Source organism: Montipora capricornis, chromosome 12, assembly GCF_036669925.1.
Source record: "Montipora capricornis isolate CH-2021 chromosome 12, ASM3666992v2, whole genome shotgun sequence".
In the NCBI taxonomy this organism is placed as follows: domain Eukaryota; kingdom Metazoa; phylum Cnidaria; class Anthozoa; order Scleractinia; family Acroporidae; genus Montipora; species Montipora capricornis.
This window is the reverse complement of record NC_090894.1, coordinates 25,595,351-25,612,850: the sequence shown is the minus strand read 5'-3', so window position 1 is coordinate 25,612,850 and position 17,500 is coordinate 25,595,351. Positions and strand designations below refer to the sequence as shown.

The 17,500-nt window shown below is 39.1% G+C and overlaps 1 protein-coding gene and 1 long non-coding RNA gene across 9 annotated transcripts in view; one reads left to right on the top strand and one right to left on the bottom strand.

Moving 5' to 3' along the window:
- The window catches only part of LOC138027194 (uncharacterized), a 14,682-nt gene extending 1,324 nt beyond the window's left edge, over positions 1-13,358 (top strand). Inside the window, exons 2-3 of the long non-coding RNA XR_011127420.1 lie at positions 1-5,909; positions 11,307-13,358. The exon at positions 1-5,909 is cut by the window's left edge and continues 76 nt beyond it. This is a non-coding gene — a long non-coding RNA (uncharacterized lncRNA). The remainder of the gene's footprint in view (positions 5,910-11,306) is intronic.
- Positions 1-17,500, bottom strand: part of LOC138027188 (homeobox protein Meis1-like) — a 46,794-nt gene that overhangs the window by 10,338 nt on the left and 18,956 nt on the right. The window contains exon 1 of one of the 8 annotated variants that reach the window (XM_068874727.1): positions 6,586-7,107. The exons of 4 other annotated variants lie outside the window; for them this stretch is intronic. In XM_068874727.1, the coding sequence (XP_068730828.1) occupies positions 6,586-6,663 (78 nt within the window). In that variant the 5' untranslated portion in view covers positions 6,664-7,107. Of the gene's footprint in view, positions 1-2,284; positions 2,409-2,469; positions 2,611-4,482; positions 4,623-6,585; positions 7,108-17,500 lie in introns of those variants that run through there. 3 more of the 8 variants (XM_068874726.1, XM_068874729.1, XM_068874732.1) reach the window with 3 other exon arrangements.

The following is a 17,500-nucleotide window of genomic DNA, read 5'->3' as shown; positions in this document are numbered from 1 at the left end:
AAATTATGACAAATTTGTTGGCATAATTCTCTCTATTATCAAATTGGTGTCAAGCGAGGTGAATTCTTTCAGTTTGAGAACTCTAATGAGACGCCCAAATGTTGCGCAATTTCAAAACGCGCTGCGCTGCTTAGCTTTGTGTCATGCAGCTCTGGTTAAACAGAGTGAGTGTGTAATGTAATATAAGCTTTCGTCATGCCTTCAACCGATATTTACCGTTGACTTGAAGAAGTGCAACGAATGACTGATAAGCAGAAATTTGTTTGTCACTGTAAACATGAAGCATTTCAGCATTCAGTCAAAAATATGACGCTCTGCCGAAAAGCTCTATCCAAAACGCTGACATCTGCTAATTAGCTCCTTACGGTTATCTCCAAAAACACGACATTAAATTATACCCCACAGAAAAATAATTTTAAGATCATTAGGGTCCCAACTTTCCAAACGAGCATATTACGATAACATTCAGTCTATGCAAACCAAACTCACTGACAACTAAGGAACGCAAGTTATGTAACTTGGGTGGCTTGAAATTCAACAGATGCAATAGAATCAACACCGCAAAGCGCATTCCTTTTCAGAAAAAGTTTCCGTTAAAATAACTGACCTGGTGTCCATTTCGAGCTATTGTTATTTTGACGAGATGTATTTGCAATGATGGGAATTGTTTTCAGTTGTTGTTTTTATTTTTGTTTTCTTTTTTCTCTCGAATGTGTCGTTTCCTTGAAACCCATAAACGACACAGCGAATGAGAGACTTCGATGGGGTGATAACTGCTCTACTATTATCCACGAAAGGTTGATGTATGTGACAAGCGAGGCTTCAAAAACAACGCAAGTTTTGACATGTTATAATAACACATTCACTGATCATGATCCATTTGATTTGTCTGGTCACGCTTGGCTAATGTGTAGAAAGACTGTCGATTTTGCACGCCATTAATTTTCGTCGGCCTTTGATCTGTGGGTTCTGTCGACAAAATAATTCTTCGACCATCGTTTCAATCTTTGAGAAAAACAAAACGATAATTCATATAAATTTTCTGTAAGATTATTGTTTGCCAAATTTACGAAATAACCGAGGATTTTCGAAACTTAGCAAACCCGTTTTCTTTATTACTTTTATTTGGGCGGTAAGCCAAGGTCTGTCATAATAACAGACAACTTAGACGTACATAATGTTTCATTCCCAAGCGTCTGAAAACGATAGTTACGAGACGATACATCTTCACTTGACTGCTTATGAAAAGACTGTTTAAAGTTTATATCATGCATGAAATTTTGATGACTCCAATATCCACAATATCTGTCATTAGAAGCACTGGCCAAGTGTCACTTTGTCATGTTGCTGTTTATTTCTTTCACTTACGCTTTTCTCTGCCGCCCCGTGGGCGAAACACTGTTGTTTGTGTTATTGGATTAAAGAACCTTTGCCCCTTTATCTGTATACTCTTCCTGCATATTTAGGATAGGAGTTCGAATTCAAGTGATCGCAATGAGACGAAGAGCGACACAAAAGCCTTGATTTATCTCAAATTTAAAACCACATATCAGTTGTCCAAGAGAGACAACGATGTCTTCCCGTTTCAAATGATTCACAATACTTGGCGGTTAGAAAATTACAGAGGGGTTAAGTACAGATCATGAAAAGCTACGACATCAAGCTTATTTCAGGAGTCTTCGAGTACACATTTAACTTTCTTTGGAGAGTAGATACCGATACTTGAAACCTTTCAATGGATTATATGAGAAGGCTTGGATGAGAAAATGGCGAGTTTTGGTCTCAGCTTGTTGAAATGAATGGTGCACGTTGTGATACCCAAGGTGTCGAGTGAACGATATATGATTTTCCTGATCATTTGGAAGAATACTTTCGGGCGAGGGAAAAACCGGGAAAGAAACTTTTCCTGGAGAAGGACGATCTTAGGCCAGAAGCGGTATTGCTTAATGCGTCGCAACCAAATTATCATGAAGGCGCTGTTTTGTATGGATTCCTAGATGGTCGTACGCGAGGATTACTTTATTTCAAGGCCAAGACAGGCTCTCTCGCTCTTGACTGAAAATACCTATTGTGACCTCGTTTAACTGTGGGTTCTCATTAACTGTATTGCCTTCGTTCAGATGGCGAAGAAGTGTGTTTATGCGTTACATTTGCTTTTTCCGCCTTTCTTTGCTTGCCATGTTTATACAACAACACCAAACAAGTTGCAAGATTTGGGATCATCGATAAGTTGCATATTCTTTCGATGACCCTTTTCGCAAGATCACTTTCCTTTAAAACGTACCTTGTCAAGATTCAAGTCGCTTTCATATGAATTCTTACGGCGTCAGTGGTAGCCGCTGTAATTTGCCACGCATACTTTCGATTTTGAGAAGATGACCCTGACACAACCTTGCCTATTCACACTGGTTAAACAATGGCCTGTGAAACTCTTATTACAACAAAACGTGCCAATAAAACTTTCCTCACCTTCAGCCATCACTTTTTCGCTTTTCAAACAGTCAGCTGGTTCTTTCGTTACGTTTTTGTGCCTGTGTTTTGATCTTTTAACGTCCTGCAGTTTGTTTCGAATCGACCTCTTGATACTTCAAACAGCGGCATGTGATGTCAATAATCCACTGACAGTGTTTCGGTTTAAGATTACACAATCGGCCCTTTTCGTGCGAATTTCAATCGCGAAAAAGATTTTTTTTCCAAGCGCCCTAAAAATAAACCACTTGTGTATTGAAAAATGCTACCCTGAGCCTTCGAAAATCGCGAAGTGCACGAGAGAAGAAGAGGCTTTTGAAGTTCAGCAGAAGCGATGATCAGGCGAGGTTGTCGGAATGATTCGGTATGTACTCTTTTGGGACGCCCTTACCATGATGACCGATTGAGAATGCAATGAAAAAATTGAACCTAGATCGAGCTAGTTTCTCTGTAAACAAGTGTTCCATACACAGTATGTAATGTTCTTTCCATCGGATGAGCCATATTTCGTTTCAGACTGTAAAATACTGGTTCAAGCACAATAGGACTGATAGAACCGGACATTTATCCAGGAGTCAAGTAAAGGTCCATCACTTTATGTAGAGATTTCGCACGGATTTGCCTTGAATGGTCGGGGAATCAAGATCAAAGGTGACGTTTCGCAGCAGAACGTGCCGGCAGAGCGGCTTAGATGATGGCACGTTGGGGTGATGAAAACATCACTTGTGCTCAGGTGAAGCCTTGTTATACATCCTCCATATTGGATGCAGGAAGCGCAGAGGTGTTGAATTTGATCTTTGGTCTTCATCGCTCACAAATCCTATTTATCCGGACGATGCCGAAGATAGACAACTTAATGAAAAAGATAGGTTTGTCCGAATGGGAATTTTAGCAACGTGCTAAGCTTAGACTAGACTGTCGCGACAGACATGATCTTCAGTCAGTTTGAAGACATTGTTATGTTCTTGTACTAAGAAGGCTTCACTCATATTCCGTTTGCACGGAGTGTTCAAATAACTTGATGTAAAATGAACAGTTTTGTAAGGCGTGAAGACTGAGTGCATTCTCCAATGAATGTGTCGCTACTTAGTTTGTCTTTCTCCATTTCAATCAACTGGTCTTAAAATCTTGACAACTGGTATAACACTTCAACTAAACCGCTCAACTCAGCTAATAGCGTAGCACTGTCTCTTTTAATTATCCCAGCGAGAACCGGCGGAAAAGCTAAGGTTAACTTGCGTTTATTTTGAAAGCTTTGGACTTGTCAGTCTTCTGTCCTAGAACGTTTAGCACCAAGCGATTATCGTTGATTAGTATCGGATCACGGTGTATCTGGACAACGGCAAAACTCAATAAGCCGTCCACGAACCGGATGGCACCCTTTACAAAAGCATGTTTTAATCGAACAAACTTTTTAATACCATTAACGGGTTTGTTTTCGAGCTATAACATAAATCTGCTAAACAGCTTAGAAAGGCAAGTGGCGAAATGAACATACTTTGTTCATGACGTTTGTGTTTTCGTCTTCCTTTGGCGGGTATCGCAGCCGGCCTTGACTTAGCACATCTACCTCGTCCCATAGGATGGCTGTTTCGCTCTGTTTCAGGCCATTTAGCCGATTGCTACGAATACAGCAAACATTCTTACATACGCATAGGACAACAAAAAATAAATCTTCCCTCCCAAATACTCAAGAGCCTTAAATAGGTCTTTTCCAAGCTGACTCTTGTCAAAAACTTCACATTCAAACTGTTTTCATTGTATTAAAAGCTGACAAAATTGAAATCTTAAAATTTGCAGTGCTCCTTCAGAGTGTTTCCTTGGAATATTTCAGTATTACCAGTACTAACACTGCTTCTGTATAACCCATGTGGGTAATATGTGTTAACATATAAACGCTTTTTTGAACTGTACCCTGGAAAATGCAAAGTATAAACGTATTTTCAAATGGAAGACTTTGAAGTAATAATTTAGCCAATAAAGTGCAAATCGCCCAAAAAGATTCACGCTTACAGCAGTGCCCGGATGGCCCAGCAGTGCTGTCTTATCGTCATTCCAGTCTTCTGCCGGCATAGAAAGGAGCAGGTGGCTGCTGTGAATTTGAGTCATTACTTTTCAGAGAGATTCAATCCCTTCCTTCCTGTAGTCATCGCTCCTCGACGTGTTTTTTTTGATTTCCATTTTTCTTACCAACATCACCTACAGTACTGAGGCGATGAATCCCGCAAAGAGAGTATCAATGGGAAAAGGGTGACCATCCCTGTGCTTGGGCGCTTCTTTCTTCGTGCGATCTTTTTGTTGTTCGTCGACACACTGTTTTAATATGTCGTTTGCTATAGAATCTATCTTGAAATAAGTAAATAAAAAACACGCGGCCCTTTTCAAGCGTCTTATTCCATTTTACAAGTACGGTTTTATTCTTTTATTCGACTGTCGATGCCGCTGCAACTATTAATATGCCTTATGTCGGTTCTGTTGACTTAAGTTTGAAAAGGCCTTGAGTTATAAGCTATGACATGTCTTTAGAGGGCCGATCAATCGGAAAATTTACCACGGTGAAAAACTCGACCCAGAGTCTCTAAATTTTAAATGAACGATCGTCACATACCACCGATCTCCTTTAGTGAAAGTAGGACAATGCCCGTGAACTGGAAGCAAAGAGGATGAACGAGACACGGGAATATGTGACATCGGCTCTGTTTACAAAATGAAAAAAAAACTCTCTCTTCCATGGAAAGATTACGGACCCCGAATGATTCGCACTTCTGTCGTTGAAACAAATGTTAGCGGCTGTTGGAAACTTAACACGTTTTTAAGACGGTGGTGATTTTGTCGCCTTGTTTCAGAGCAGGACCTTGAAAACTTGTGATCAAATTGAGGCATCAAATGTGGATTAATTATGTTGAAGTACAGTCTATTTTATTCCGTCCTCAGTGGGCGCGAAATGACTTTACGCTGAACATTTCCTTGTCTTTAAGTATTTAAGGATTAGAAGTCCAACACGTTGTATATTTCGAGAGGTTGGTTATTTGATAGCGTTAGAAAGCGAACAAGCTGTCCAAAATGGGCTGATCTGTCCATCAGAACATGGGGTTGAAGAAAGCGGATGAAAGGCGACCGAAAACAAACTTAACATACCAAAAGCACTAAGCAAATGATGAAAACCTACAATCATGAGTGCTTTCATAGCATTTGCGCTTTGTGCGACGGGAACTTACAGTAAGCTGGAATCGATTCAGAACTACGTTCCCATCTAGCAATCTTATTTGGGGCTTTTGAAATTATCGTTCAGTAATTTTTTCTCGGACATTGTGGATTTGGTCAACGTTTTAGGAATCGATCGACAGCTACCGAGAGACTTTGATGGCGATTGTTCTTTACCTTGAAAAATCTTTGCATCTCAGTACACAGATGTGACGAAGGAAAACCCATCAAAACAGGTAAACAAGAATACCTTTTGGCCCATAATGGGTTGTTTGGTCTATTTAATGTAGGTAACGCTATCTTACGAAGAAATTTTGGATGTAGCTCTATTAATGTGCCTCGAGCTTCGTTGGGCCACATGATAAGCAGATCTTGAGCTCGAGTCAATCTTGCATTAATCATTTTTGAATGCTTTGTCAGCTTAGTGTTTATTAGTTTTCGCTTTGTGTACTGTAAAGCTGTAAAGATTTAGATCAATTTTGTTATAGTTTGATGGTTTGCTTGAGGTAATCCGGTGGTTGTTTTGCATAGAGCTTGCTAATTTTTCCTCCATTTATTTTTGCTTGTTCACTCTCTGGTCACGGAATTCTTTCTCCGAATATTCTTTACCCTTAAAGTGTTCTTCGAGAATTGCATGCCTAAATCTGTGAAGAACACACCGGAGGAAAAAATCACAAATAACCCGCAAGAAAATATCAAATGAAAATGTTCTCTATCGTTTCGACTCACTCGCAAATCAGTTATTCGCTTTTAAAATAAGAACGACCATCCCGAAAACCAAGGCCAATGATAAATAACGTTTTGCGTTTATTTATGGCCTCCCACTACATGGAATTTGTTTTCTGTTATTCTAATATCAAGGACACGATTTTTGCCGCACTGTTGAGATAAATCCCATCTTCAGAAACTCACCTCCTTGTCGTTGAACTGTAGTGTGCATGTTGCGAGGCTTTGGAGCGCTTGAAGATCTTGAAACGGGAATATAGACATCTTGTCAACTCAACACAAATAACTTTGTTTCGAAGGTTTCCGTAACGAGTAGAAATGTGTAAGTCTTGTGCCACAGTGGCGCGTTCTACATTAGCGCTCGTAGGGTACTCCGACGACTGTCGTGTCTAAGTGGTCGCGATTGGGTGGCTTGATCCAAGGCCCTGCTGGGTCCTGTCGAATCCCCGTCTGTAGTCCGACTGGACTCTTAAAGATGAGTCTCAAGAAACATTTATAGCTCTTCTATTAGCATCTTATGCATGCACTGGCAAAGCGTTATTCTTTTTAAATGTATTGGTTTTTAAGCTTTTGATGCGCTATTTCGTCCATCTACAAATTTCACTGAATATATCGGAGTGATGGCTCTTTCGTATTTAATACATTGCAATTTTCTTTGTCCTTTTAGTAAATTTTTACGGAAAACATATTCCTTAGAGCAGGTCAACAACAGTGATCAAATACCTCAACTGTTGCCAAGTTTTTTTCGATGGTAAATACTTCCTCATGATAGCTCTTAAGTCGAAGGGAAAACCGCAATTGGGAACAAGAGTCTATCGACAAATCATGAGCAAAGAATTCGAGTGTCTTGTACTAATCACCTTACCATTTTATTTTTGTTGAGGCTTTGAGCCGTGTTTTGTGAATTCTTTAAATTATTTTGAAGCACGGATGTATTTACCTCGCGTGATGCAGGCAGTTTAAGCAATTTTTGGTTCACGCAAATATCCTCCTAATTTGAAAAATGCATCCTATGTTTTTGTCTTTTTAACGTTCCATAAATAAACCTGTTCATGGTTTCATGGAAGTGATATTTTAGATCTGAAGAAGTATACAACTCCGTTATTAAATAAGGCCCACGGAGGCGGAAAAGCTCAGGAAAAGGACGAAGGCGACTCGAATGAGTCGGACAACGGTGCAACTATATTTTGATGCCTTTATTTTCACACTCTTCTTTGGATGTGTACCTTACAAGCATCATCATCATCAATGTTCATACTTTTGAGCCATGTTCGACTTCTGAAACGAATTTTGTAGTCTTAAGACATAAGACGAAACATAAACATACAGGTCCTTGGGTTATGGGAAAGTGAAACTGGTAAGACTCTAGTTAACCTGACTACTTGCATGCTTTTTTTGACCCCAGAGTCAAACGTTTGTTAATCAAGTGTAACATGGTAGTTATCATGGATCTCAAGTTTTGTACGAAAATTCTAGGGTTGAATACTCCTATATATCATTGGTTTCGATAATACCCTTTACAAGTGTTTGTGTTTAAAATTCTATGAAAGCAAAGGAAAACAAAATGGTTATGTTTTGTACGATGCAAGTGTGCTTTCGACAGGCGACCCGTTAAGCCTCCTTGAAGAAAAACTGAAGAGAGCATTTGATAGAGTCCTGGCAGGTATGCCTGCACCATTTAGTCAAAATTTTATAGGAACTTACATGTAACCAGTGACACTGTTACAACCTTCAGTTGTCATTTACTGGTTGTATGTGTTGTTAAATAATGGACTAGTTCACATGGCGTCAGGTTTGCTTTGGTAAATGCTATCCGTTCTTGAAGAGAGCCCGAATGGTTTGGAAAGTAATTTCAAATTACAGAAGTGGGCTAGCTTTGAAAACATACTGAAATAAAGGGGTTGTTACTCTTGCGAGACTAGTTCAGTTCGTCTCTCCAAACACGACCGATGTGTGTCGAAGACCAATTCTCAAGCCCGAGTACACGTGTAAGAACAGGAATCGAATTCGTCGCCAGAGAGACGACAGAAAGCACTATGAAAAGCTCCGAAGCCAGCTTGGATCGTGTTTCAAGATAAAATTTCTCCAACAAAACCATCGAAGTCTTGTATTTAGCTAGTTACCACGTGTTTGTGAACAACACCCTTGATTGAGATCTGTTTCACTCATTCGTCGCTGTTTCCCACACAGCATTTTGGCGCCAGAATTGTAGCTTATTCTGTACGCGTCTGTTTTTCACCCGACGCTTGTCTGAAGAAAGAAAATGTTTTAGTTTGTACGGATTTACATGCAGAGACAACAATACAAACGTTGTTTATTTTATAACCCAAACGTTTGTTATTTTTCAGTGTAATACCAGTCGAGAATCGTGAAAAGCTGATTCATGATGTTGTTAACTGTACACTCTGCCTCTAGGGGAGCTTTTATATCCTGTTGTTCAGTTTCAAGGCTTTCTTAACTAAAAAATCACGATTTTTTTGAAAAGTCTATTCTTTCTCTCTTGAATTCAACAATCGAACCTTGGGTAAATGTAACCTTATATAAAGTAAATACCTTAGGCTAGTGCTCAACTCGTGATACTGCTTACGAGTTCATCAAGTTTTGTTGTTTCCTAAACTTTATTTTTTTTATTCAAGATAGTAACCGAGCCAATATTTAGAACAAGAATCACCTTACCAAGTCAATGAGACAACCTCACTGCATGCCGAGAAAGATCCTTCCATTTTAATCCTTTTTTTATCCTTTTCATCTCAAACATCAGAGATCTCAAAGAAAATCAGTTGATTTTCATATTTACCATGATATGTTTTATGTGGACTTGGACGAAGTTCCTCGTGTCAAATTTAGTCTTGTTACAAAAAGATTCGCAGTACCTGTGGTAGTAATGTTGTTCCTCTGTTAATGAGGAAACGTAATGTCTAGTTTTCTTTTATTGTCACAGTATTAGTGCTTTTTTTGTAACAAACAAGGTACGCCTTGGATTCCCTCTGTCCAATTTCTTGTGTCTCAACTGCTTTACTAAACTGGAAACAGATCCATTTCCGAAAGAATGTGCACTTATTAAGGAAAGCGATATTCGACTAGTGTTTGCTTCTATTTGACATATTCGCCTTTACTAAAATTGCTTGCGTCGCCCTCTTGGGGGAGAGGCGAGCAAAAATTCAGACAAAATCAACGAAACATTGATTTCGAAAGGTAGACTTTGAGATCTTTCCACTCCATTGAGTTCAAATTCTGATAAGTAGGCAACACATATTTACACTGACGTGTGTCCCTAAAATCCTCTTCTCGCTCGGTGTTTCAAGACAGTCTGAGAAGGAAGAAATATCTGTTCGATATCGCTTTTTTTTTTCAAATAAATTATTGTTTGAGCTATTTCCGTAATACTCTCTCGGTCTCGAGTTTTTTCAATATCGGTAGTCTGATATATGATGCATTCGCAACTGACGACTTTGTAAGAATAAAGTCAAATGGAGTTAAGTAAGAAATATTATCCCTGCTAGCACGTGAAAAATAGGAAAACCTGGAAGTTCTGGCTGCCATCAAGTCTGGCCGTGTTCGCTTTTTCAAAAGCTTTTCTAAGATGTCTAACGAGGTATTGTTTTTAAATTGTATAGATCACACACACTTTCTCATCACAACTAAAACCTGCTTGGACTAAACCTTGAAAGATTGTCCCTCGGCAAGCTGCCCAACAAACTGCCAATCCCTCTCGATGGCTTTTAGTTTGGTTCGCGGATTTCAAAGATTTAACCCTTTATATTTTTTAACAGTACTCTTTTCGTGGTGCCAACTGACACCGTGACCTTAAACGGTAGCTACCTATTTGCAAGTTTGCGAACAAACGCAAAGCAAACATCCTAGCTGCCACCAAGTCTGATTCGCTTTTCACAGATACGAACTTATTTTGGATCTGCCAGTTTGCGGTTGAATTAGTTGTTGGGAGGAGAATTCACCCACCTTCATGGCGCTTTGTCGCATGATTTTGACATTATCTACAAAATTCGTTTTCATAAATCAAAAACAAATCTGGCTATTTTTAATATTCGCGATAAACGGGTTCTACTTTGAATTATCAGCGTTAAATTTGGCTTCAAACCATTAAGCTCTTGACAGAGGACACCTAGTAAAATAAAATAGCAAAATACTTTTGACTTCCCACTTGCAAAGATGGACAAAAAATAAACAGTACTCTTGAAGAAGGCAGTTCGGAACGCCTTGGGTGGGCAAAATTGTTAGCATTTCACTAACTAAAAAAATAAAAGTCGGGTGGCATTATACTTAGGGGAGTACAAGCATACACGAGTTATATTTTCTCCTTTTTTCCCTAATTCCGTGCACTAGCTTTCCATTGTAATCTGAAGAATGTAATAATGCTATGTTTACTTCACTTGTGTAACAATACGTTATGAGGATGCTGTGATCAAGCCTCGTTGTTGTCGAACAGCTATTTGAACAAACGTGTCGACCACTTCTTACTTCTGCCAAAAAAAGGTTAAATTCTGAAGTACAATTTTTTTGTTGCTTCTCGTGAAGGTTAGATTAGAACAGAATATTGCATAGACGGCAAAAATAAAACATTGTACCAGAATTGGTGGGTGGAAGAACTGTGTAAGATTCTCCAAGACACAAATATAGCTGAAATGGGGTTGAACAGTCTTACTGCGTAACAATACTATCTGCCTTTTAATATAAAACTATTTGAGGCCAGGAATACGTGGTCGGTCCTGAGCCCGAAATTATTACAATCCGTCTGGCCTTTTACATTAATTCTTGAAGGAACTGAACGGATCACGAAGGTCTCAGAATTTGAATACACTGCACACACACGCTACCTTACATCAGAGGCGTGTCACAGTTTACTTGTGTAAGCGAATAAAGGAATGACATTGTTCTTTGCTTTTCAGTATGCTCCGACGAATGTGTCGTTGCTGCCTCAGTGCCGGGCCTCTTGACGGTCCAACAACAAACTCAGAGTTAAGGGATGAAGGAAGGGAAACAGATGAAGAGATGCATGGGTGGAAAACAACACGTGAATTATCCCTTGCAACGGAATCCCCCCTGCGGTAAAATCTGAGTTCAACAAAACTGATCAACAAAGTGGTCTTTCATGAATTGTTCCTGCAGCCGTAGAAAAAAATGTAATCGGTTTATTGGAACGTAACACATCGCTTCAGAAATTTGAAGGAGCTCGTGAGCATTCTTCATCCTCGCCAGAAAGTGCAGACGAATTCAATCGGATCATGTTTTTCAAATAGTAACTTAGATTGTGTTTAAAATTGACGTACACATATACACCCAAGAAATAATTGGGAAAGGTCAGATTCTCACGTAACTTCTACTCTAGCTAATGGTGAGAAAGGTGTTCATTTGTTGGGATTTATTCTAGTGTGATATGGCGATGTCAGAGAACCATACAGGGTGTACGTTCGACTACAAGTTCGGGTTTGAAGCGGCGACTTGATCATGATCCACTGAAGCAGTTTTCCTCTTTATCGTTGTCTTATCTAACTGGTGAACAACAAATATTCATATTTTTTCTGCCGCTAGAGTGAGGTCTAACAGAAGCAAATTATTTTGGGCAAAATATTATAATAATTTTATTACTTGTGTCAGAAAAATAATGGTAAAGAGTCATACTCTACCATTCACTAGGTTAATTGTACGATCATTTGGTTGTGAAATTACAAATAAGTGAGGAATTGCATTCAGTGATCACAAGCAGAATCTGAAAAATCGAAAAAAATAGACCGATTCTTCTGAAACCCTGCTAACCCGAATGATAAAAGTGGTCATCAAGAAAGCTGGATCAAGCGAATTGCAAAACTTTGTCCAAGTGATAAAGACTGGGAGAGCTGGAGAGCAGATAAAGATGATAAGCTTCTATTCATGTAAAGGCGCTGTTAGCTGGAGCTCCCTATACTTTCCGGTGCTAAAGCGGCTGACGCGCAATTAAATGATGGCAGCGTTTTTTTTTTTCAGACGTGTACATTTCTTGTAGGCTAAAGACATATTCAAGTTGTTTGGTACAGACAGGTTTCTATCGTTCTATTTGACTCTTGCTGTTTTTCCTCCAAAATTGAATAACTTTGGGTTGGCGCAACTAGGGCAAACATCAAATAACGCGGAAGGACCACTAGAGTGAGTTCATTATTCACTGCCCTTTCAATTTTTTCTTACTTGCTCAGTGATTTCAAAACGAAGACAAGAGGGCTTTGTCTTTTTCTTTTGAGAAACAAAACTAGAGTTACAAACTAATGGCCTGGCTCGAGACAAAAAGATGGACGCTGTGGAAAGCTGGTTGACATATTGATACATTCAGTTAACAGTCGGCTGTTTATTTCAATGCTTTCGTAAAGAGAAAAATGTGGTTACATTTTTGTCGTTGACCGTTAGCTCGCATATTTCTCCTTTGTTGTTCCTGAGAATTGCAATGGACACCGACGAATTGTATTGCGTTCTTCTCTTGGTGCTTTTACCATTATGACTTTTCTTTAGCAGGTGTTTGTGTTTTTTTAAGGTAAGAGTGATGAAAATAACCTCCTAAACGCAATCATTCCTTTTTCCAGTTCCATCAAATTGGCCTGTCAAGCACACTGAAAAATACATTTAAGGTTGCCAATTATATGATATTGTTTTGATCAGTATACCATCAAATTGACAAGATTTGAAAGATTTATGCGTCACAATTAAGAAGAAGGAGAAGAAGAAGACAAATTTCAAGTCAATGACCAAAGTGTTGACTGTAGTTTGAAAGTTATTTCGAACAATCATTGTTAGTTTATTCAACACATGTACCTGTACAACACAAGTGTTGGAATCGAGTTGCCAACAAAAAAAGGTGAATGATTTTTAACTGTTACCAATTTATTGCACACATTCACACACATTCAGATAACCGGACAGTGTTTTCCCACATCAATAATGCAGATTAAAATTTGAAATTTGAACCCCCAAAATACGTGTGTAATTCAGTTTTGAGATCAAAACTCTTACTTAAGAACAGGTGCAGCTGTAGAACACAAAACGTGGCCAAACAACGATAGGAAATGATGTTGTGACAAGGAAGGCGTTTTCGCTGAAAAAATAACATTCATTTGGGAATGAATTGCAGCTATAAAAACAAAACTTGACAACCTAGACATTCATTTGTGACAAAATATGTCTTCAAGTTGGCTAAAGAAATTACGATTTGAAGCATCCTGTTTTGAAAAGAAAAGTTCAATTTTGAATTAACTGCAGCTATAAAAACAAAACGAAGGCAGCACATTCATCGATTTTTTTGCAGCCAAATGGATTTTCAAATTATCCAACGCTTTTAATGATTCAAAGGATTTTAATTGAAGAAAATAAATTCTTATTTTAAATTGATTGCAGCGACAACACCGCAATTGAAATGTTAAACAAATGCGCGGTCAAATTTACCAAGTCAATTAATGATGGAGAGATTCAACTAAAACACTTGAAGGATCCGCCTCGTCCTCGATAATGTTAACCTACGGAGCCATCTGCCGACCCATTCACTGGTCAGAGGACATGTGCGTGTTTTCATTGCATCGTGGTTCAGTTCTGCCGAAGTTAAAAATAAGAATCCAACGATGGAGCTACCTCTTCAGTCCCTCATCTCCACTAAGAGGCCTTACAAGTTTTCCAACACACCTTTGAATTAAATTTGTGCAATGAACCCCATCTCGATTCCTGCATATATCTATTTCCATTTCCGGAGCAAGTTCCCCAATTTCGGGGGCAAGAAAGTGCGCAGTCCCTTTTAAGGACAACCCCTCCCCGTTTCGTAGGCTTACCCTTATCCCGTCCCGCACAGACTGGTGGATGAATTAGAACAGACCGAGACATAAAAGTAAAGTAACAACCTGAGGTCGACGGTGCGCTCATTTTACTTCTCGCTCTCAACCAGTTCTCCGTTTTAACGGTATTTAAAGCTACTTAAGCTACGCAGAAAGGAAAGAAGGCGAAACAAGGATTTGAGATCCAGTGATGGAACTCGGGATCTCTTGCACCAAGGCCGCGCACTAACCGACTGGGACATCCGTGCTCCTTTTTCAAAGTACTTGGAAATCTATTATTCTTTTTCCGGAAAGGAGTTTTCGGAAAACTGTCACATTTTAGGTTTAAACTGAGTTTCTGATTTTGATTTTTTTCCGGCTGTTTTGAGTCCGAAGGGAAAAGCGCGAACGGTTGAAGGACCCATCGACCTCGTGAGCTAGGAGTCGATTTTGATGAGGTTTTACGTCATTTATACGAAGGTTTAAGGCTGGATTCAAGACCGTCCTTCTATAACCACTGTACGATCACAAGCCCTGAATACTACTAACTCCTTTAAAACCGTCCTTATGTGAAATGTGTCTCTGCCTAAAGAAGGCCATGCCTCTGAATTATCAGGAAAGTTAGAAAATGAGTAGATTTCTCGTTTTGCCTTGGAAAAGAGCTTCGTACAAACTGCTGTTATTAGTATATGTAATGACATGGACCCGAAGGCAATTAAGGATTAATTTCATGCGTATTTTCAAAGTTTTCACAAAATTGCCCGAGCGAACGACAATCAACACGCTCCCATTCGGTTAAACTTCAATTCAATAAATCATTGCTGTCAACAGAAATAGCGCTTAAAGTGTACTTTATATGTGGACAAAAAAGTAGTTTAATCTGGAAGAAGATTCTCTTGTAACTTCACTTGCTCTGGAGAAGCAACTGTTCACCAATCATGATCAAATAATCATGCCCTCTTGATTACCAAGTGCCCTCGTGATTAAGGCAAAGTGCCCTCCGTCTCAGCCAATCAGCATTCAGTAATTTTGGCCCGTATGTGATAATATGAGATATCCCACTGGCCAGTGGAGAGGTTTTTTAAAGTGCCTATCCCCTCAACAAACTTTTCCACTTTATTTATTCTTTGAAATCGTCTCAAATACATAGTGTTGTTTTCAAAACCTTTTGATTGAAATGTCACTTTTTTATTGACTTTGAAAAACGGCAAATGTGGTTATACTTTGATTCATAACCGAGCAAAGAAGGAGAATGTGTTCTATACTGGGTGACGTCACAAATAGGCCTTTTTCAACAAACTGGTCAAATGAATGATAAGAATGGTAACTTAAAGCTCGGACTTTATAAATTCCAGGAATGGAAAGATCGTGTTTGTCTTTGCCAGAATACAAATTTTCAGAGAAATACCACTTAAGCCGCTGTTACACGTTGAAACTTCTAGCTGAAAGTTATGTGCAACGGCGTTGCAAAAAAGGGTTTCAGCAGGCGTTGCACCGTGTAACATAAAAGATCGAAACTCGTTCGGAAACGTTGAAACTGGTCTCGCGATGTGCCTTAGCCGGTTTTCTGATTGGCTTACGCAGCATAGAAGGTAACAATACCGAGCGAAACCAGTTTGACGAAGTGGTGTTACATGGTGACACTTATGTGTTTTTATCACCACTGCGATTGCTGCGACCGTTGCAGACGTAGAAAGTGGTTCTGCTTTTCGTGAAACTTGTCTCACAACGGAAGTGCAAAAAAGTTTCACGAAACCGACCATGTTACACGGTGCAATGCCTCCTGAAACTTGTTTCCCTAGCGCCGTTGCACACAAGTTTCAGCTAAACGTTTCAACGTGTAACAGTGGCTTAACCATTTACAGTGCAACGCGCCTTACCGTGGCCACCCAACAAACTTTCACATTCGACAATTACGTGTAAATATATCAACTCAACAACCCATGCAACTAGTTCAATTCACAAATGTGCGAACTTTGCAAGAAGGAGTGACTGTCAATCAAATTCACACATCCTGATTGGCGGAAAGTTTGTAAAAAAAAAAAAAACTTTGTTAGGTAGCCACGGTAACGCGCGTCGCACTGTAAATACTCGAAAATTCCATGCTTTTCTTTAAGAACGAACAGCTTTTGCCCTCCAGTGTAATTTGTCATAATTACGCGCCACAAACAGAGCTCAGATTTCTACTTTTACCATGGGTCAAATAAGCGAGAACAAATGTGCAAGAGTGGAAATTTTCAGATTTTCATATTTCGAAGGAAGAATTTTAAAGCGGTTTGAAAACTTTGAAAAATACAAGGATTCACTACTTGCACAAATCCCATAATACACCTCTTTTACCCCCCAAAAATCTGCATAGGCATTGTTTTCGACTTCTCTTGGGACGTTTTCATGTCCCAGTATAAATTGCAAACAATGGTTATGCAAAAGTCTTGGGGGGTAATAGAGGTGTATTATGGGATTTTGCAAGTAGTGAATTTGTATGAAAATCATTCAAGCGTGACTGGGTGGCAATGCGTCCTTTCCCATATAAATCCTTACAATTGTAACAAAACCAGTTTAAACGATATACTTTGGTAGCATATTTTGAGGTGCTCTTTTTATTTCTGGAAAAATAATTTCATGAAACCAGCAGAATCATCGTGTTTATGAAAAAAAAGGTCACGTGAGGAATTGTTGCAAAGGGTCTATTGATTTGCATCGCTGTTTTCAAAGAACTATCTCAATGAAAACAGGCACTTTAAACGCAATAGTGACGCCCAGCCCCCCACCAGGACAGGCACACGTGTGGTCACAGGTACCAGCAGATAGTAAAATGATTTTTTTTTTCTTCAGTTTCAAAGTTAAATTCAAATTTGTTGTAACTGCCATGTTTTATCACATTTTTCCAGTATTTCGTCAACATCCATTTACTAGAAATATGTACATAGAAGCAATCCAATGTAAACTCTCATTGTACCTGAAGAAGGCTGGTTTGGCGAGCCGAAATATAGTACACCACTAAAATTAAATCTACGTTGTATCGGCTCTTGCTCAAAATATTTAGTTTCTCAACTTTTAATTACGCCAATCAGATCAAGCCACTGATCCAACGTACACCAACAAGAAGATTGTCCTAGGTTGCTTGTTTCAAAACTCTTCAATTATCTGCCTTATCTTGACTTTTTTTTGGCCCACAACCAGCAGGGAAAAGAAAAGAATCCCAAACGACAATATCATCCTACAATCATTGTAGCCCCAAAAGCACTTCCTCAATTTCATGGTCCACTTAGCTCACGCCACACCATGGCGTGATCCTAACCAGAAAATGCTCCGTT